This window comes from Centruroides vittatus, unplaced genomic scaffold (assembly GCF_030686945.1).
Source record: "Centruroides vittatus isolate TY-2023 unplaced genomic scaffold, ASM3068694v2 contig_1213, whole genome shotgun sequence".
NCBI classification, from domain to species: domain Eukaryota; kingdom Metazoa; phylum Arthropoda; class Arachnida; order Scorpiones; family Buthidae; genus Centruroides; species Centruroides vittatus.
The window spans coordinates 1,796,983-1,818,426 of NW_027120776.1; the positions used below are offsets into that span (position 1 = coordinate 1,796,983).

The window sequence follows — 21,444 nt, forward strand, 5'->3', positions numbered from 1 at the left end:
TGAAAAACAGGAGTGAATTTTATTTGCTTTTTGACATTGGTTTACACTGCAAAGATTTCAACTGTCAGCACCCACAGATTTTCCGAATGGGAAAATTTGTCGGAAACAGTATCATTACTTATTATTCCCTTGACTTTTTGCATTTGCCGTTGGTGCGAACTAACCTTAAGCAAATGTATTATTTTCTTTTCCACATTTTTTAGTAATTGCTTTAAATTTACATTTCAAAGTTAATAAATAATTAAGTGAGAAAAAAGTACTTAAGGGTATCAAAAAAAATTTGACTTATAAGTGTGAAAAATGTATAATTGAAATGTTTGTATAATAGAGAAAAGTATCGTGCGCAAAATCTGTTATAAAATCTTTCACATTCCATAGGTACGAAATGTAGTAACGGTCTTGGTATTTCGATAACAGTGGAAATTGCAGGTACTTATTAAACAAAGGATGCTTCACATAGATTAAAAGATCCAACGCTATTCTACTTGTGAAGACTCCATCTCCTCTCCATTCTCGTATGCACATGGAGAATGGGAATCCAAGCCAAACGATTGCCATAATGCGTCGGACTATTTTTCGACTACTATTGATAATTAAATTTTAAGTAATTTGTTACTAGAGGTAAGCATTAGGTGCCATCTCTTATCGGCAATCATTTGGCTTGGATAAATAATGTCGGGTTCGAGAGGTTTATGTGTGTGGAGAATGGGAAGACAAAATACCGTTTTTTTATAGTTTAGTAATTAAATGATAAATATTTCCTATTTTATTAACAATCTATAATTAAAACTTGCAATTATAATAATTAAAACCTTTTCTAATGACATTTGTAACTAGTAATAAAGATGATACGAGATCCTTGGAGAGATAGGCCAACATCTCGACTGTCTCGACCGTCGATCAAATATAATATAATCCACTTGTTCCAAATAAAAAAACAATACTAAATTTTTGATATTTTTTATTTTCTTTAGGCAGAAAGCAATACCTATATTAACGGAACAACTACGAGGGTTCAATATATCTAACGATTGGATTCAAGCAGCCAGACCTTGCTCTCCGAGAGTACTATTTCTCTTTCAGTCATGCCCTCTTGATAGTCAGAAGGAAGTGAAATCGAATGATGTGTTTGGTAATGTCAAGTCTAAGGTATGTATTTAAATAATTTTTATTAAATACGTTATCTAAAAAAAAAATTATTTATTTATATAGTAACAAATTATTTTAACACACACCTAGACACAAATAGCAGTGCCTTTTACTTTCAATTTAATTCATTCCAGGAGGACGTCATTTAAAGTCTGAAAAATTATTTCATTAGAAATAACAGAAAGTGAATTAATTCATTTCCAGACCCTAAAAATATCATTTCGATAAACTTAAACAGGAAATATGCATAATTTAAAGTAAAAATAACACAATTAAACAATCTAAATAATAAATGAAACACAAAAACAATAAATAAAATATGTAAGTACTGTATAATTAAAAGGTAATTGCATTTAATGGTCGCACACTGTTTACTTCGGCACCTTAAATGTAGCCGCAGATCCATCATACGTGTGTCACTTTCAAGCTTGACAATAAGTCACTTTTTCATCTCAATTGTCGAAACCACACTAGCCTATTTACCACGGCATCCAATAAGCGTGTGGAAGCAATGAAGCCTAAGAAGGCTTTCTTGTTTCCACACACTTATTGAATGCCATGGTAAATAGGTAGGGGTTATATATATAACCAAACACACCAAAAATAAGGTGAGAAAGCAATGAGATGCTTTTACAGCAAGAATGAGAGATAACTTGGGTACACAACAAAGGATGTTTTACTTGACGTTACAGTTTCCAGAAACTCGTTGATAATGTTAAGCGAGGACTTGCCATACTTAAGATATTCCGTCTGTAATTGCTTTTTTGCCAAGTGTTTCACAGCATATCTTGGAAAATTGAAGCCACTGCTTCCAATATCTCATGTTTTTACATTTCTTTGCATAGACTCTGTCTTTTACATATTCCTATAAAAAAAGAAAACCAGACATGAGATGTAGTGAGTGAGGAGACCTATACATCAACCAGAAACTTGTGTAAGAATTTGCATGTGTGGTGATGACGTGTCTTGCTGGAAAAGTACATCAGTTTGCATTTCTTCCAACTAAAGAATAACAAACAATTCCAAGGTATTTGTAAGTTTCCAGCCATCAGTTATCTGGCTATTGTCAGCTTTTGCCATTTTACCAGAAAAAAAATAGCCTGAAAACTTTGTCTTGAAATAGTGTACACTAAACATTGCCCCCAACAGAGTAAAACTTTTTGAGTTGCTGTAAATGATGCAAAAACCATCCCGCAACGTCTATTCTGGTTAATTTTAGTATCTTAATCTGGTCCATAAACTGTAGGTGTTCTATAAATCTTGAATTATAAGAAAAACAATTGGGAGCAAAATTTCAAGATAAATAAGCTTAACTATTGTATAATAACCACATAATCACTGTTAAGCTACGGTTAAGCTTATTGTATTTCCGCACGTATAAGAGCATGCTCTTGTAGACGGATTAAAATCGGTAATATATTCTACAAACTACCAAAAAATTCATTGTTTTAAAGATGTCACTGAGTAGTTGCTGTATCAGTTTATTTTAATTTAACATTGACATCAGTATAGTGCTCTTATAAACCAAAATAAGCTGGCACATAGTCTTAATTATCTGATACTCATTTAACTGAGGTAAACTGTGGAAGAGAGCTTTGTCAATAAAGATGAGAGACTGTAGTAAAGTAGAATTAATTTTGGAATCTTAGGCATGCAATGTGTAACATTTGAAAGAGACTAAAGAGATCTAATCTATAATTAGAATATATCACACACATTAATGCATACAAGTCTAGTTTATTTAATAACTTTCCAGTGTTATCCGCGATTTCGATTATCCAAGGTACCGGTACTCCGCGTTTAAGCGATTTAAGTTATCTCGCATAATCAAGACTACTGTATAACGAATATATTCAAAATATTTCATTACACGAATTTCATTCATTTAATTTTTAATAGCGTAAAATAATCATTTAGATTTTTGTATTTATAACTATTTGATGAAAATTATTTCAGAAAATTTCTCCTATAAAGAAGTTAGAACATGCATTAGAAGACCAAATCTATCGTATTTTGAGGAAGAGTAGAGTTATTACTAATATCAGGTAGGTATAATTATTTGTGTGTACAGTATAACCTGCTTGCCCCGTAACGATAACAATAATTAAGTGATAACATTAAGTGGGATAAGACTAAAATGAGACGAGAAAAGAATGCTCAATTCTGGAAACCAAATTAGGCACACAGTTCGTTTTCTGTCCAAACACAAACTAAGAATTGAGTCAAAGCTCTAGTAAGTCAATAATATTGTTTTGGGGGGGCCATCTATGATGATCATTCATTGCTTGCATAAAATTGAATTTTAAAAAATTAAAATTTAATAATAAATTACTTAATGGGATCGGTTATTTAGTTAAAATGAATAAAAATAATATATTTCTAAAAAATTTAAACGATGGAATATAGAATATGGTCTCCGAGCTAAAACACTCGATCGGCACCGATTCCGAGGTAACGAATTACAACATTAAACATGTGAACCGCCGGGGAGGTACAAGGAAGTCGCATCTCCCTTTTCGGCAACAGGTCGTCGACCTGCTCACTTGTCAAGATGGCGTGTTTACGTTAATCGTCCCAGGGGGACGGGATTGTTTTGTCCAGTCAAGTGGAAGGAGAGAGAGGGGTTTGTCGATTCGGCACAGGTGGTATCCGAGTAAATGACGACACCATTTAACAATGAAATAACAATTTATTGGTTAACTAAATAGACATTACAAAAACTTAGCATCGAGGGAATTGAATATCTCATCCCTATTTAAGAATACTAATTTACTAATGCACGATGGGGGCCGAGAGAGAGTTCTCACGAGATGGTTCCATACCTCTTTGATGGTCCGTATATACTTTTAATATCCAGAGAATGTCCAGGCAAATCGGCAGTTAGGCACAAAGGTAAAATTGAAAAAATTAATCCGAAGCGTGACTTGTTCATGGACGATGATCAACTTCCCGAGGGGAGAAGGAAGCATCTTTTATAGCTTTGTGATGGGAAAATCGGTCATGTGATTGATTGTTATAGACGATAAAGGTTATAGGTGTTCCCAGGATCCAAAACAGATGACGAAATTTGGATGTTAACTATAAATTATCGTGCAAATCAAGCTGCATGCTGCTTGGGAACGATAGAATGTCGATAGTTATTCAAAGAGGGTTTCAAGTCGTCCCCGCTAAAGAATTTTTCTGATAACCCGTTATATAAGGGAAAGGAAATTAATTAAAATTTCTTTAGGAAAATTCCAGATTTCACAAACAGTTAACAATAAAAAAGACTTTATTTTACTTTTTCTTATCCGTATGCATTTCGCCGCCTTTCTTTAGCCTCGTCCGTGGATAACAATGCTCATTTTACGTTGGTGCTTTTATATCATACAAAACTATCCCAGCACGCATGTAATGACAATTCACTATTTAAATTTATATTATTTACATGTTTTAGTATACCGAAGTGTTCTTTAACTTGACATGTAATTATATTATTTTCTTTATATAGTATTTTTATGTTATTTCTATTAATTTTACAATCATATTTATTACGATGCAATTAAGCGTGAAATTGAAATAAACAGACTAGGGTTTTATTGCCACTTTAATAAAAATATTGCCAAGTAGCCATTTTGTTGCTGTGCGGTGCATCCCTTTATACGTAGTTACAATAAATGAATTCTACTGTATTAATAATTTAAGTATTAAATAGAATAAATATATTTAGTAAGATAAAATTTGAATTTTTTTATATTAATGTTAGCGGCAATTCCTTATTTGCCGTGCCTGCCAATCAAGAATTTGTTTACGTTTCCACATCGAAACCGGTTATAGAAGATCCCGTTGGATTCTTTATATCGCAGCTGAGAGATTTTTGTTCAATTTCTAAAGAATCTGGTAAGTTTTTTATAAATTTTACTTAATAAATACTGTCTTCGCCATAAAAATTAGCGCACCAAGAAGGTGTTGTCGGAATCAAATGAAATTGTATATGTGAGTGTAATGTGATATAAGTAAGCGATTACAAAATGAAAGCAATAGGATCATTTATTACAAGAAAAACTACAAATGAAAGGAAGTTCTAGTACCCTGTTGGGCCACCTCTAATGTGAATACATGACATAATACGGGCATGGAGGCATACGGGTGCTGTATGGTGTCCTGCAGTGTCTCAGTCCACAGTTGCTTCAAGGTTCTCTAGTTTGGCCAGACTCCTAGGCTGTCCAGCTTGGCATCGTAGACGATCCCATACATGTTTGATCAGTGACAAATTGGAGGACCGCACAGGCCAAGGAAGTGTGGCAATGTGGTAAAGGCAGTCCTTTGATACATTTGCTATGTGTGGTTAATTATTGTCCTGCTCTTGAGAGGCAACACATGTTGCTGCAGGATGTCACTAACATACCACTGGGCCTGTCATGGTCTCTTGGATTACTAGTTAGAGGTGACTTAGCTGTCATGCATGATGGCACCCCAGACCATCAAACCAACTGTGGGTGGGTGTACTGCTTTGAGGCATTCACCGCAGGGCCTTCAGACACAAACATGGCTGTCGTCAGTGCCCAAACTGAATCTGAATTTGTTGCTTTGGGTGACCCAGTTCTATTCTGTTGCAGTTCAATCCCATCAAGAGTGACACCACTCCAAACAGAGGTGATGGTGGGTGATGGTCAATGGCAGTACACGTAATGGCTGCTGCAATACCAAATGTTCCTCACCCAGGCACCTAGAAATGATATGCACAGACATGGGGGCTTGTATTGTTGTCTGTCACCTGTGTTCAGATGACAGACAATACAATTGGATGTGTGTGCACTTGTTAGAGGACTAGTGGTCCTCTCAGGCTAGTGGTCTGCTGAGGACATCCTGAGCCTGGGCACAGCATGTGCACACTCTCTTTAGTCCATTGGTCTTAACACCTCTTCAAAGTGTTGTCAGAATGGCCTAGGTGGCGCGCTATTCGGCAAGATGACCATCCAGCTTCTCTCAAGCCAATGATTCTTCCTCTCTCAAACTCAGTTAGCTGTTCATATGGTTTTTAATTGTAAAGGCATCTCTAGTGATACAGTATCCCTCTGCAACAGACAAACTGCAGACAAGATGCCTTTGTGTGCTTTTTTTATAGGCCAAGGCAGATGCACTTTAATGGCCTCTGCTGACATTAAGCAACGAGCCATCGCGCAATAACTCTAATCATTTCTATATTTGCTTGAGACTTATCTGCATGTCAAGTTTTGCAGTGATACAACTAATTCCTTCATGGTGCACTAATTTTTATAGCAATGGCTGTATATATAATGATATATTTTATTTTATAATAAATTTATTTTGATACTTCAGAAACCTCCTCTTTAAGATTAAAAAGCTATGCACTGAGTCGTCGTGGAAGCATGCAGAACGTCAATGCAGTAGGAAACGGAAGTGGAAAACTGTCATTTCTGTCGGAAGAAAGTACAAGCGATCACAGTTTTCATTCATTTCTCTGGCAACACATTCAAATGGCTCTTACTAAAGGATTTGATGATAATGTCGGACGTCATCCAATTCCTGCTTACTTTGAAGTATTTTTTTATTTTAATAATCTAAAATAAAAATAATATCAAGTTTGATATATTTCTTACATAAAATAATAGAAAAAAAGATCTTTCACAAATAATTTCTAATGTTTTTAGCACTCTTTCTGTCTTTTGAGTACTAAGAACTTTTTAATGACCACAATGGAATTGGCCATTTGCCGAGGGACAGAAACCATCTCTTAAAAGTTACTGACATTTCAGTCCGGATTTGAAATTAGTTTCCAGAGCAGAAGCTAAGGGTTGGTTTATAATTCAATGGCAAATTAGTGTTTCATAATGGGGTGCTAATGGCATTTCTCTTTGTTAGCGTTTGTTCATAGTGGTTCATATGACAGTGTTAATCTAGCTTTAAATACAGTATATTCTTTCCTTTGGCTAGACAGCATGTAATTACATTTTAGAAAAATGATTACATTGGTCCGTGGACCACCACTGATCCGCAGACTACTGAGATAAGCAGGGGGCCACTGGGGTGATCCCTAATGACCGGTTACACTGCACGAGCTGGTAAAGCTCAATCTCGGGGTCACCGGATGGCTAGGAGGGCTGTTTCGAGTGGGGAGGTTGCAAGTATGTCGATAGGTGTCTGGTTTCCGAAATAATAGACAGGGTGACAGATTTTTAACAGATAACAAAAATAAAGATTTAATGAACTTTTATCTCTAAGAGACATGGGATACATATGGCTAGATACATTCAGACTAATTCCTTCATGGTGCACTAATTTTTATAGCAATGGCTGTATATATAATGATATATTTTATTTTATAATAAATTTATTTTGATACTTCAGAAACCTCCTCTTTAAGATTAAAAAGCTATGCACTGAGTCGTCGGTTACACTGCACCTAATGACCAGTTACACTGCACGAGCTGGTAAAGCTCAATCTCGGGGTCACCGGATATAAATAATTTAATGATAAAATTATAGACAATTTTATTCCTTTAATAGTAATAATAAACTTTAAACTAATATTTAATAAAGCTTATCCTTTATTAAATAAAAATTTCCCAATTAGATGCAACTAAATGCGGTTAAAATGTGATTACAAAGTATATTATTTACAATAGGGCTAATCTCTAACAGCTATGCCTATTTCCATTGAGAGAGAGTTCGCAGACCGCTAACAATTACCTCTATGCGTTGATGGAGAGCTATATGCAACGATCGATTTCTGTATGGAAGTTCCGGAGCCGTTAAATGTCTTCCAACAGGTGTCTTCTCCTATCGCTGGGTCAGTGGAGGTCTGGGAGACTTGAATCACCATTCACAAAGTATAACTTCCTATATCGATCGCTCTGAGCTTCCGGTGTCTGTCTCTTTTATATCATTATCGTGGGAAAGGGGTCACATGATTGTCCGTTGTTGACGATGACTTGCAATCTTTGACAGGCCGTTGTGTAATGGACCACTTTTATTTGCAACTATGTGTCAACTTTCCCACTTGATTGTCGATGTTAGAGATGACATCTGATCCGATTCTCCGCCAGGAGAGATTTTTTCTAACATCAGATGTTTACAAAGAATTATTTTAGTAAAATGGGTTAAAACAACCCCCGAAACTTGTGGACCTCACACTACACGTTGAGAACCAATGTTGTAAGGGATCTAGATCTGAATCTAGACTGGATTCTTGGAAAGTTTCATGAGGTTCAACTCGAATGTTTTGAATTCCACGTTTTGACAGTTGCCCCATTGCAAGCTTAACTGGCTACAATGGGAACAATCAAAAGAGTCCACTTAGTGTTCACAGGTTGGAAAGAGTTTATATATATATATATATATTTCTTGTTGGAATGACATACTAATTATGAAATTGCTTTTCAAAGGTAGTATTTTTGCTGTTTGTTTTCCACACTTGAGTATTACTTCATTAGCATAATTTGTTTGAGATGATGAATTTTGATCCTTAACATTCTATATTCTTATTTTATATTTTACATATAAAGAATTTATTATTTTAGATTTTATTCAAAAGTTTTTGAAAATAAATTACATTGTTTAAATTTATTTACAGTTGCCATCAGTAAAGACATGGTTTGAAATTTCCAATAAATTGTATAATTGGTTTTTAAGCGAGCCCAAAGAATCGAGAAGTAGCTCCATTCACAATAGTCTGAGAACCGCATTAGACATCGACGTACGATTTTCAGAAGGGTAAAAAAATATTTATTAATCTTTAATTACTTCATAAAGTGCATACTTTTTGGTTGTTTTAAAAATAGTTAAGACTTGTAAGTTTTTATTTCAGATTTGTTCAGTACTACTGCTTCACTTCTTTCACTGCATATCACTTTATTTGTAGACAATTCCAAGTTTTCTGTCATTCAATACAATAAAGTTTATTAGTTTATTGCTTTATTGTTATGTGAGAATTAATATTCTCATGGAATTATTGATTTTTGAATATATTGACAATACGTTTCCAAAATAGAAAGTGTATAAATGATGTTCCATGGCTTCCAAATGGTTGAGAACCGCTACAATAGGGAATCATAATACAGTAGTAACAATGCATTAACACTGGCAACATCCATTATTTATGTTTGTTTACATCTATATACAGATGGTTACAGACAGCAGTGCTGCTAGCTGTTTGAGCGCCCGTGTGCAATACCGATTATGCCGCCCCTGTTTAACTACGACTACCTACGCTGAGCTTGCCAGCAATACCAATTTGCCGCCCCTGGATGTGCCACCCCCGTGCGGTGCACGCCTTGCACGCCCGCTCACGGTGGGCCTGGTTAAAGATAGCACTATATTTCACAGCATTTTGCTCACATTACAGCGGAAAATAGAAGTAAACAAAAAGTAATTGAAATAGATCCTATTAATTTGCTCGTGTCTGTTTTCTGCTTGTTTTTGGGTCACGTGAAATGAAGGCTTCACTATGTTCACTTAATTCCGAATTAAATCTAATGCTTAAATTGTTGCGCACAACCAAATATCGAATTTAAGACGGCAGCAGTATAAATACCTAGTCTGACTAATTGCCTTTTTAATGACGACCACTTGTTTGCCACAAAAGATTAATGCATAAGAAACAAAGGGAAACCCGAGCTTCAACAACCAGGTGAATAAGAATAAACCCAATTGGTTTGGTTCGGTACTTATCATTACCTTAATTTTGTCATCTATATGCATTGTTCTTAAAGAGTTTCTGAAATTTTCAGTTAAAAAATAATTTTTCTTCTATTTATTAAATGAAATCTGTTTCAATAAATTATTTAATTTATATATTTTATATTAATTGTCTTATACGGGATGCTGTAAAGTCCTTCCTTATACACTCAAGTAACTGAAGTATGTTAGTTAAGTTAAGAAATATAGTTACAAACATGATGTATAGTTAAAGTGGTCGTGTGTTGCAAGACGAGACTGCTTGCAGGACCTCTAGTGGTAAAATTCAGAAGTTGGTGTTTCTATTTTGAAAACGATGTGCAATTACAAAGTTGTAGAGCATGACAGATTCAGTACGAAAGGACATCCTGTATACACAAATAGTGCAAATAGAAAGTGTGAAATGCTAATTTGTTGGTATTCGATTCCAGTCGATGCTACGTTGCTAATCACTTCGCGAAGTGGCAAATTGTGAGAAATAATAGAAGAGAAAATACACATTTCTATTTGGGATAGAGCTTTTCGGTGCTCGTCGGAATAATTTACCACGTCTGTGTTTAATGCGTGGTCTCGCTTCCTGTGCTTTGTGACACGATTAGTGACATGGCATCAATAAGAACTGAATGTCAACAAATTAGCATTTTACACTTTTATGTAATCTTTGACAATTTTAATAATTTGTAAAATCAAGTGGATGAAAATGGCCAAGCGATTATAATCAAATTCTATATTATAAAAAATGGTTAATGTTACATTAGATAGCCAAGATGGCGGCTCGTCTCTGAAACAGTGGGGACGCACGTACTAACCTAACCTAACCTATTCTAATAAATTACCCCTATTCTAATGTTTTGGTTGGCAATAATTATGATAATTTATTAGAATAGGTTAGGTTAGTACAGTGCGTACCCACTGTTTCAGAGACGAGCCGCCATCTTGGCTACCTAAGGTAACATTAACCTAAAAAATTATCATAAGTCATCTTTTATGAAAAATAAGAAATGCATTTTAGTTTTGTGGATTCAAATATATAAGAATATTTATTACACTATTGTTAGTGCAGGTGATATTAAAATATGGGTGGTCGAGGTAGTAAAGCCGTCGGCTTACTGCTCCACGGGTTTCAATAGCCGGACGACCTAATTAAAACAACCTTCCGCTCTGGGAGATTGGGATTAAATCCAAGCAGAGAACTCCAGACAACTGCCTCATCCCTTACTACCTAGTCAATGTGGATCTGCTAACGAAAACAAACACGCTAGAGTAAAGTTTTAGTATTTTTTTTCCTTGATTCTAAGATGCCGTCAATTGTAAGACTATTACCGATTCGAAATCTAAAGTACACTATGGCATAATTGATTTAAATAATAAAACAAACAAAAAGCACAGAAATAGTGTGGCACAGCACAAATATTTGTGCTGTGCCACACTATTTCTGTGCTTTTTAGTATTGTAATGTACTTCAACTTTTTGAACATATTTTAGCTGTCGAAGTTTGAATTTTAGTGAATTCAACTCTTGTTTTATTCTCAATGCACATAGCTTAAATGATAACAAAGTAACAATTGACGCACATATAGAAATATCTTATAATGTATTGATTTTCGTACAGGCGATGTGGAAAAGTTTTGCCGATAGCAGCCGCCGCATATCAAGAAAATCTTCCGCCTCATTATACGACAGACTATCATCAAAGAAAGGTAAATAAATAGTTTTAATGATAAAATTATTGTAAACTAAATTAATAAGGTAAATTGTTGTGTTTGGATATCCGGTTTGAGACAAGAATTAAATGAAGCAATCTATCTACTTTATATGTGAGTGATGATATAATTAATTTTTTTACAATCCACTGATTTTCTTCTTAATATTTAGTACCAAAAATCATCACTGTGGTACTTTTGGCGCAGCAAGCAATAAAAATATTTTTTTTTTTTTGTTTAAACGCACGTATTACAGCCAATTACTGGACATAAAAGTGGCCACAATTGTGTTATGTTGATATTTATGTAAAGATTTATTCTTAAATGCCAATAAATTTAATAAACGAATTGAATCTTTTCAGTTAGCTCACGCATTACAAGTGTTTTCGATGCATGCTAGAGGACCGGCTTTTCAAAGGTACGCGCATCAACTGAGAGAAGACTGCGAAAGATTATGGCACACCGGGCATCAAATGTGTGAAATTTTGAGTCTTACCGGAAACCAATGCCTGAATCCAGTAAGTATGTTTAGAAATTTTAACTTTTATATATTATAAATTGTATTTTAAATAAGAAACTCATAAAGAAATGAGCTAAATCTATTCATAAACCTGATTAGAAAATTTATTTTTTGATAACGTGAAGTGAATCATTTTCTAAGATTAAACAAAGTATATACCGGAGTTGCCAAAACTTGTCACAATAGGAGCCGTATACCATGTATCAGAAATACGTGAGATCCAAATATTTAGGCAGCCAGATAGCCAAGACATCTAAGGCATTTTCTTTGGGTTCGTTGGGCCCCGTCCCTCGCCATTCGGCTGGGTGCATGGGAATACGATTAGAAGGTCTTCTTAGCAGCTGGGTGGTGAGGGACGGTGCCAGACATATCCAGGTGGAACACCACCTGAAAAATTCTGGATTTTTGACCTGTCTGGATTCGATCCCAGGTCTCTTCGGAGTGGTAGGCTGCCATCCTAACTGTTTGGCCATCTGGCCATCATATTGGAATTTGTGATGCTACATGTTTATTGAAATATATGTATATAATTGACAAAATTTGATCGAATAAGATTATTAAATACTAATAAAAGATTGACATTAGAAACCATGTATTTGAAATTTGTAACAATTTAGATCATTACAATTCAGTTTTATAATGCAGTTTACTAATAATTATAGGCGCATCGTGTCCTCGAAACAAAAGAAGACGATAGCAGTCGATCCTTACCAATTATGCCTCATTGCAGTCAGATAAAATTAATTTCGGCCTGTGATTGTGGCAGAAGACAAGCAAGTAGAGATGATCCTTTTACTATCAAGGTTTGTTGTTATTTTTCTATGGATTACTTTATATAAGGTCTTCCGAAACGAATTCTACCATTTTAAATTACTCTAATTATGTTAATTATTATCCGAGAAGTATGTGACATACACCAATCGAGTAACCGTCTAAGTTTCATCTCCCATCTGCAATCAAACATCTACTTGTTTACTACGTCTAGGAAGCACGTTAAATGAAAATGGCAACTGCACGACAGGAAAAACATTTTGTGTTTTGCAGTTTGCAAAGTCTGAATCACTCATCATTGTCTAATATTAGTATTCTGCAGAGTAATAGAACTGTGGCTGCTGTAGGTGGAGTGACGGCGGATATGCCATAGCGGACATAGGAAGAATTCGGCTATCGGTCAGATGTGTGCCGTGTGACATGAGGTGCATGCATTGAGAAATTGTAATGGGCAAATGTGAAAGTAGGACAGTTTTTCAATGTTATGCAACATTCTTGGCTAATAATTATGTAAGCTCGCCGAAATGGGGGGAGTTTTTATTCCCAATCGTCGGGATGGCTAAGGGCTATATGTATGTGGGTGGCAGTTTTCAGGAGGCAGAAAAGACAAGCATTTCACAAAGAAACCGTTTATTTTTGTCGAAAAATGCTTACATATAATTGACAAGGTCCTTAAAGGCACCGTCCAGTCTGTTAGATGTCTTCAAGGGTTTTCTTTCGTCCTGGCGATGGCGGACCCCGGGGTGACGGCGTATCAAAGTTTGGCACAGATACGTAACACAAGATAGCGGCGAGCAGAAGCACGGAGCGAAGAGGGCGACGATTCCAAAAGGCTAGATATGTTAGAGAGGAAGTCCTCTCTTTCCTTGCAGTCGGAATTTTTATAAGTTTTTCGAGCTTATCTTGGAGCTAATTGGACAGATTATTCTTCTGCGCTTTCCTAATTGGTCTCCCACCTGTCTCCAGGTGTAAATAGAGCTTCGTATAGGTCACGGGAAAGGTCGGCTAGAGAAGGTTTACTCGACACCGATCGCATTTAATCGTTGACTATGACACCTACGCTCATCTTGATATATATATTTTTTTTTTCTAGTTTCGTTTTGCTTTCTAAACTGCGTCTTGAATTTTTAATATTTTTCTTTCTAAATTTTCTTTACCTAAAATTTTGTTTTTCCCATTACTTTTTATGAGCATCGACGTCAAAGTCTGGTGTTGCCGACTTGACACTTATAAAAGTTATAATCTTGGGGTTTGACTTAACAAATTTGTACCTATCCCTTTTTGGGGGGCTATTTCTGGGCCTCACAATTAACATAATTACAATAATTTAAAATGGCAGAATTCTTTTTGGAAGATCTGGTATACATAAATTGCATCCTTGTAAAGTAACTTCTTTATGTTAATTTGTTTATTTATTAATACAGGCAGCAAATCACGAGTTTTATGTGTCACTTCATAAGGATTGCTGTGGAGATTTAGAAAGAATTGATTTTCGCATTTTTCAAGCAACCATTATTGATCCGCAATCTGACGATATAACCAGTCTGAGTAAATCAGATGATGAAGATGATAAAGATAAAGAAAGCGGAATAGAAACAAATCAGACCGGAAGTACTTCGGGAGTATCTTTATCTTTCGGTAAAAATAATTTTAAGAAACTTGATAAAATCTTAAGTATTGTGCATTTCAGAATTTCATATTGTTTCTTAGGACAAACAGAAACTTCTGATAATTCACCAGGTGAAGATGATGAGCATCATTTAAGTCAGGATCAAAATGAAAAAGATGATGCAGACAGTGAAGTTATTATCAGTATTGATGAAGGAAGTGATTTTATTCCTGCAGTAAAAGGTTTTCAGTATAGTTTAAAGCTTAAAAATTATACATTTATTGTAGATCATACATTTAACTGTAATATTTTATCATATCAGTACAGAGTTTTCCAAAAAAGAATTCTACCATTTTAAATTATTGTAATTATGTTAATTATTATCTAATAATAATGTAATTTACATTATAACATTGGAAAACTCTACCACTTTCACACTTATTTCATTATACCATTTCAACTCTCAATAAGTGCACTTCATGTCACATGGCACACATTCAACTAATACTCAAATTCTTCTACACGTGCAATGGCATATCTGTTGTCATTCCTTCCATGTATACACAACTCTATGACTCCTGCAGATTACTCATGTTACATGACAAGTGATTCCAACTTTACAAACTGCAGAACAAAATGTCTTCTCTGTTGTGAGGTGCCATTTTTGTTTATGTTGCTTCCTAGAGATAGTAGACGAGACATTTGAATGCGGGTGGGAGATAAGACTTTAAACTGACTCAAAATTATTTATACTAACCACAGCATCAAGAAGAGTGTGGAAGCAACAAAACTTAAGAGGAAACTTGTAGTATCGACAGTTGATACGAAAACAAAATTTATCACAAAGTACGAAAATAGTATAAGTGTGGCAGATATGGTGACCATGTTTAAGATGCTGAAGTCTGTGATGTGCAACCAGTGAAAGCAATTACATTTTAATTATACAATACTTATGTATTTTGTTTATTCTCTGTGTTTTCATTTATTATTTATGGCATTGAATTGCATTATATTTACCTTGAATTATGTGTATTTGCTGTTTATTGACATGGTATTGTTTAGGGTCTGGGAATGGATTAATTCACTTTCCATTATTTTATTTCTAATGAAAATTTATTTGAACAGTATCCTGAAATGAATTAAATTCAAAGTGTGAGGCATCACTGTAATTTAAAATTGTTTTATTGCTGCATTATTACTACATTTATTTACTGCAAAATAAATGTTAAAGTTTGAATATGATAATTTCAGTCTTCTTATTTCCATTCCTAAGATAAATAAATACTTAGGATTTATAAAATTTGAAGTTCTGGTCCTCCGATGACACTTATTAAATTCAGACCCTTAGCTTTTCTGAAGATAACCATCACTGATCTATTATTATAAATGAAATGAATGAATCAAATACACTGATTAGATAAATTACTGTGTTCTAATTTTCAATAATATATATATAATATAATATAAAAAACTGAAAGAATTATATAAAACTATAATAGAAAATATTTACTTAATTTTACAATTGTTCCTTTCAGCCGAAAAACCATTAATCCGTCAACCATCCACTACTGAATATCTTCCAGGAATGATTAATTCGGAGAGTCCTTCGGGATTATTACCAAAGTTCTCTTCTTGGTCACTGGTTTGTCTCGGACCGTCCAGTCTGTATTCTCACAATATTGGTAAAGTATTATTTATCATTCGAAAGTAATGTAAACATTTTCAAATTATTAATTTTAATGTTTATTCGTTATTACAGGGATCCAGGACCAACCAGGTTTCATTCCTGCTACAAACTTCCTTCTTCCTTGGGACGTCACCGTTAAGTTAGAACAACGAGAACGTTGGCCAACTCTTTGGGAAGGAAAGAGATCCACGGGATTGAAGGGCAAGAAAGGAGGGAAAGGTTTATAGAGTTAAAAATTAGATTATGCGAAATATTTCGTAACTAACAATAATGTTTTTCTAAATACAGATGGATCACAGTTCACTGTGAAGATATTTATTGGAGTGGAGTACGAATGCCCGAGAGGTCATCGCTTTATGTGTTCTGGACCCGATCGTGTATTAAGAGCGACTAGTTCCGGACTCGTAAAAGTATGTGCTTTCAAATTATAGCTTCAGAAATCAAAATAGATTTTTTTTTACTGTTCTCGAATAATAATAATCTGGTTCATTTGTTAAGGAAAAATATGTCACTTCCTTATATGCCTGTTTCAAATTTAATTATGCCAGTTTCAGAAATTAATTGGCCTTAGTATAGTCTGATAAAAATTCAGTAATTGTTTCGTATTACTAATATATAACAACATTGATAAGTAGGATACATTTCTTCTACCTTAATTTCCAAGATAAGCAGATGTTCTTTTAAGAATGGATCAAATTCACACATTAAATGTAGAATTCATGAAAATTTATCATTCTGCATCAAATCATACAACTCATTGCTTCCTTTAAACATTAAACTTTTTGCTGTGAAAATTTTATTACTGCCGCAATATGTTAACTTTATTATTGGTATACTTCATACCAATCATTTATTACACCATTAAAAAATGAGGTCTCTGTCCAGTCAAGGTTCCTGCTAAAGCCCATTTGGCTGTAGCATTAATCTGGCTCTGATTATGTACAGTATTTTGTCAAAATTTTTTTTTTATTTGCATGTTTTATTGTTTGTTGCTTTGATAGGTTTAAATAAAACACTAAATAAAAAATGTTGAAGCAAATTTACACTTAATCTTTAACTGCTGCAATGCTTTAATAAGTGATGAATCATATTAAAGCATTTGCTATTTACGACTGGCTAAAAGTATGCGGTTAAATATTCGATAATATCAAAATTAAAAAATATCTATTGCTTAAAACTGATAACATATAAACTTTAATAGTAAATTTAACAGAGGCAAAAATTATACAAAATAATAAGTTTCTTATTTTTAAAATGATACATTATTATATAAACAATGAATCCACAAATCCAATTTTTAAATAATGCCAAATGATCTGCCACATAATCAGGCTTTAATAAGGCTAATTCTTTTCTTCCAGAAATTTTAAATTGAAAATTAACTTATTACATTACTAAACTTATCATGAGATGGTGACCTTGACCACCTGTCTCTAGTCAAAATTACAGTAGAGCGTCGTTTATCCGAAAGCCGGTCAACCGAAACGTCAGTTAACTGAAAGCCAGTGGCGTAGCGTAGTGGGGCGGCAGGGGCGGCACTTTAAGGAAGCGGCAAAATTTCACAATAAATAATAATAATACCTAAATAAAGGGCGGCGAAATTTTCCTCTGCCCCGGGCGGCTGATACCCATGCTACGCCACTGCCGAAAGCTTTCCAGTCGGACTGTGTCATGCTGAATCGAACGTTTTTGATACTAGATTAACTTCTAAAGTATAATTTTTTGGTTTAAGAAATAATTTTTAACGATACAATAGCCTCGATACAATAGCCTATTATAAAAATTTTCGTCAGGCTTAAAATTGACAAAAATTCAATGCGAAGCGACACGCAACGGAGAAAAATTTCAACATGGGATAGGTCAACATATTTTTTCATACATAATCGGTTATCCGAAAAATAATTTTCCGCACAACCCCAGTCCCCAATTGATTCGGACAAACAACGCTCTACTGTACTTTATATCTAATTATTAAAATTAGCTTTATTGTAGCTCGATAATGTGGCAGATCGTTTGGCATGACTTAAATGATATATCAGTTTATTATTTAAAAAATTATACACAAACAATGAAAACTAATAAAATTTAAAATGGAAATAGAATGTTTTATACAATTACTTAAAAGAAAATATGTTAGAAGTTTATTACGCAAACATTTCTAAAAGTTGTATTCGTAGTTCTCTATTTAAAATTAAATTTTATGATTTTTCTATTTTATAACATGCACGCTTATTACCGTACATGTAATTCTGTGTATTTTGATATTTCGATTCTTTCACTCGTCTTTCTAATAAATTTTTTTAATATTAATTTACAGGATAATGCTAATAAAGTTACCGGTAATGATATGCCATTATATTTTCCTTGTCCTTGCAGGTAAGTTAAATCTATTATTTTACATATTTATATAATCTTAGTAGTAATAATATAACAGAAAAATTAAAGAAAAATGGTGATTTTGGAAGAGAGTTATCCTGTTCTCAAGTTTAAAATAAATATAAGTGTAAAGTAGCAATTACCGTATTTTACGGACTATAAGACGCACTTTTTTCTTCGAAAAATTGCCTCCAAAATTCAGGTGTGTCTTATAGTCTGTAAAATACAGTAATTATTAAATTTTAATGTTAGATTTTCCAAAATTCTTCTATACTCTATAATATGAAATGATGAAAATTCTTTTAACACGTTGATTGCTGACAAAAAATTATCACGTAATAATCAAACAACAGGAGCCATCTACAAGATGAATTGTATAATATTTTTTGTGTTTTAACAGATACAACTAAAATAGGATTAAAATACATATCCAACATTGAAATTCAATGTTAAATATATAGCATTTGGTTGAAGTTATGCTTCTACCTAACTACAATGTATGTCAAAGGTTTCCATATATAAAAATCATTTCTGTAGTGACTTCATACATAATTAACTATACTCCATAATTGTTAATCATTACACTTTATTATGCTTTTGTAATTATACTGATTTAAAGTATAAAATACAGGAAAAAAACCAGCAATGAGTTGTTTAACTTTTTCAGCAACATTTACTGGTGCCATCTGTTATGATATGTTATTAAGAAGAACTTTTTATATTTTTGATTATTATAAAATGGCAAAAAGCTTAATGTGCTGGTAGGAACAAGTTTTATTAAAATTTGTAAATATTAATAACAAGTAAAATCATCATTATGTCCTACCTACTCAAGATATGCACGACCCCCTTTAGCTACCCACCCCATCAACCTTTAGCTACCAAAATTTAGTAGCATCAATCCTCATAATATAAAAACCTCCCTGCAAAATTTCAGAAATTTTCAACAAAAAGCACAGGAGTTAAGTTTCAAAGTGGGTGAAAAAATGTGCCCCCCCACACACCCAAACATCCATATATACAGAAACAAAACCCAAATTTTGTTTGTATTTCTCAACGTTTAAAGGTTCCGAGTCCAAAAATGTAAAAATCTCGGGTCATTTTTTTGAATGATCGCCATACTTTCCCTCTGCTGTATATGATAGAGCAGGGAAAGTAAAATTGTCTAGGAAAAATTGATGTGCTAATATTAATATCGAAAATGTTAAAAGAAAAACTTACCGTATTTACTCACATATAAGACAAGGTTTTTATTCATTTTTCACTGCTTCAAAAACCTAGGTCGTCCTATATGTGCGTGCGAAGGATTCTTTGCGTTTTTGCAATAATTTTTGTAAACCGTATATTTGCGTTTTTTACGGGATGCTCACCCTCTGTTGTTTAAAAACGAAAGTATTTTATCTGAGTCGTTTGAATCCTTTTTGTGTATTGTCAGGAGTAAAGATGAATAGCAGTAGGAAAAGCTTTTGAATTGAATTCCAAAATCATACGAAAGCCCAATATAAGTTTTAATCCATTCCCTCGTGAAAACAGATGATTGTTTGGAAATCAGAATTTGGAGAAACTCGTAAGTGTAATCGACAGAGAGTGGATTCTACTGTTAAAAATTGGCATAAAAGGTTTCCGATTGTCCAGTCCAGCCTTACACGAAGAAACTGTGTTGTCGATATTACAAGATTTTTCCTTAAAGTTTAAAATGCCAGTAATTTCTGCGGGTCAATGTGTGCACTTATGTGCATTTGATATTTTATTTGTGATTAAATGAAATAAAACTAGAATTGTATTAATAAATCTAATTTTCTTTATTTTGATCGTTAAAGTCACACCTCGTCCTATATGCAAGATCGTCTTATAAGCGAGTAAATATGGTATTTTTTTTATGTCATCAGTGTGTGTTGTAAAAACATGCACAGTTATATACATACTTTTTACAGGTTTACTGTAAATCAGTATTCAAGTAGAACTGAATAGAGGTGTAGCATATAGATTATCATAAAGGTGTTTAATATACAGTAGAATTCAAATTGCTTTGACTTACAGATGTTATTGAAATACAGAAATTCTTGATGGCAGAACTAAGAACGTATTTAGCTGTTGTAATTTTTTTTTTATTTAATTTTTAATTAGTAAATTATGAAAAATACATTTCTTTATTTTACAGTTTATAATTTTATAATAATAATTTAAATTTAAGGTCATCCAAACCTCAAATTGCCCAACTAATGAGAATTCATGTCGTGACACCTAAAGCTCCCGTACACGTTACTCTCAATCCGAAAGTGCAGCCCGCCGCATTACCGTGTCCCATATTTTATCCGGGAAATGCGGAACCGGTCAAGTTATCCCAGTCGGCGTATTGGGTTCTTAGATTACCGTATCCTTTTTTATAGATTGTCTTGTAATATTATTTTAATTATGAATATAAACAATATAATGTTTGAAACATTTGTGGATAAAAATATGAAAAATTCAGCCTTTCAATTTCACTCGAGTAAATAAAGTAATACAAAATACATATTTTCTTTTGATATATGTGAGATATACTGCTCGTTTTAGAAGCCTCATTCACAAACTATGATTAAGGATCAGAACCAGAAATTAAGCAACTAACATTTATTTTATTGTTAAATATGTGAATGTTTATAATTTAATTTCTAATTTTAGATTTAGTAAAGATTACAAGTAAGTATCTAAATGAACTTATATTCTGTTTACTTAATTCCATAACATATTTCTTCTTGCACAGTGAATATAACTATTTTTATTGCTGAATAATAACTGTTTTACACACTTACAACTGCAAAATATTCTGCAGATTAAGCATGTCTAAAGAAATGTTTATAAAGCCTTTTTTTATGAAATTAACTAATGATGTTAATTTTTTCTGCATAAATATTTAAAAGTAATCTAATCAATAACTGATAATATACTGTTATATTTATACAGCCTC

General features: G+C 33.5%; 2 protein-coding genes across 3 annotated transcripts in view; both read left to right on the forward strand.

The window, feature by feature from the left end:
• The window catches only part of LOC136986341 (meiotic recombination protein REC8 homolog), a 220,354-nt gene that overhangs the window by 135,591 nt on the left and 63,319 nt on the right, over positions 1–21,444 (forward strand). The gene's annotated exons all lie outside the window — the stretch shown is intronic.
• Positions 1–21,444, forward strand: part of LOC136986012 (nonsense-mediated mRNA decay factor SMG8) — a 37,680-nt gene that overhangs the window by 12,075 nt on the left and 4,161 nt on the right. Inside the window, exons 7-21 of one of the 2 annotated variants that reach the window (XM_067283465.1) lie at positions 975–1,149; positions 3,106–3,194; positions 4,895–5,028; positions 6,472–6,692; positions 8,726–8,865; positions 11,441–11,528; positions 11,894–12,049; positions 12,714–12,854; positions 14,247–14,460; positions 14,533–14,673; positions 15,967–16,113; positions 16,191–16,337; positions 16,407–16,528; positions 18,436–18,494; positions 20,689–20,868. In XM_067283465.1, coding sequence (XP_067139566.1) covers positions 975–1,149; positions 3,106–3,194; positions 4,895–5,028; positions 6,472–6,692; positions 8,726–8,865; positions 11,441–11,528; positions 11,894–12,049; positions 12,714–12,854; positions 14,247–14,460; positions 14,533–14,673; positions 15,967–16,113; positions 16,191–16,337; positions 16,407–16,528; positions 18,436–18,494; positions 20,689–20,868 — 2,154 coding nt within the window. Of the gene's footprint in view, positions 1–974; positions 1,150–3,105; positions 3,195–4,894; positions 5,029–6,471; positions 6,693–8,725; positions 8,866–11,440; positions 11,529–11,893; positions 12,050–12,713; positions 12,855–14,246; positions 14,461–14,532; positions 14,674–15,966; positions 16,114–16,190; positions 16,338–16,404; positions 16,529–18,435; positions 18,495–20,688; positions 20,869–21,444 lie in introns of both variants that reach the window. The other variant, XM_067283469.1, reaches the window with a different exon arrangement.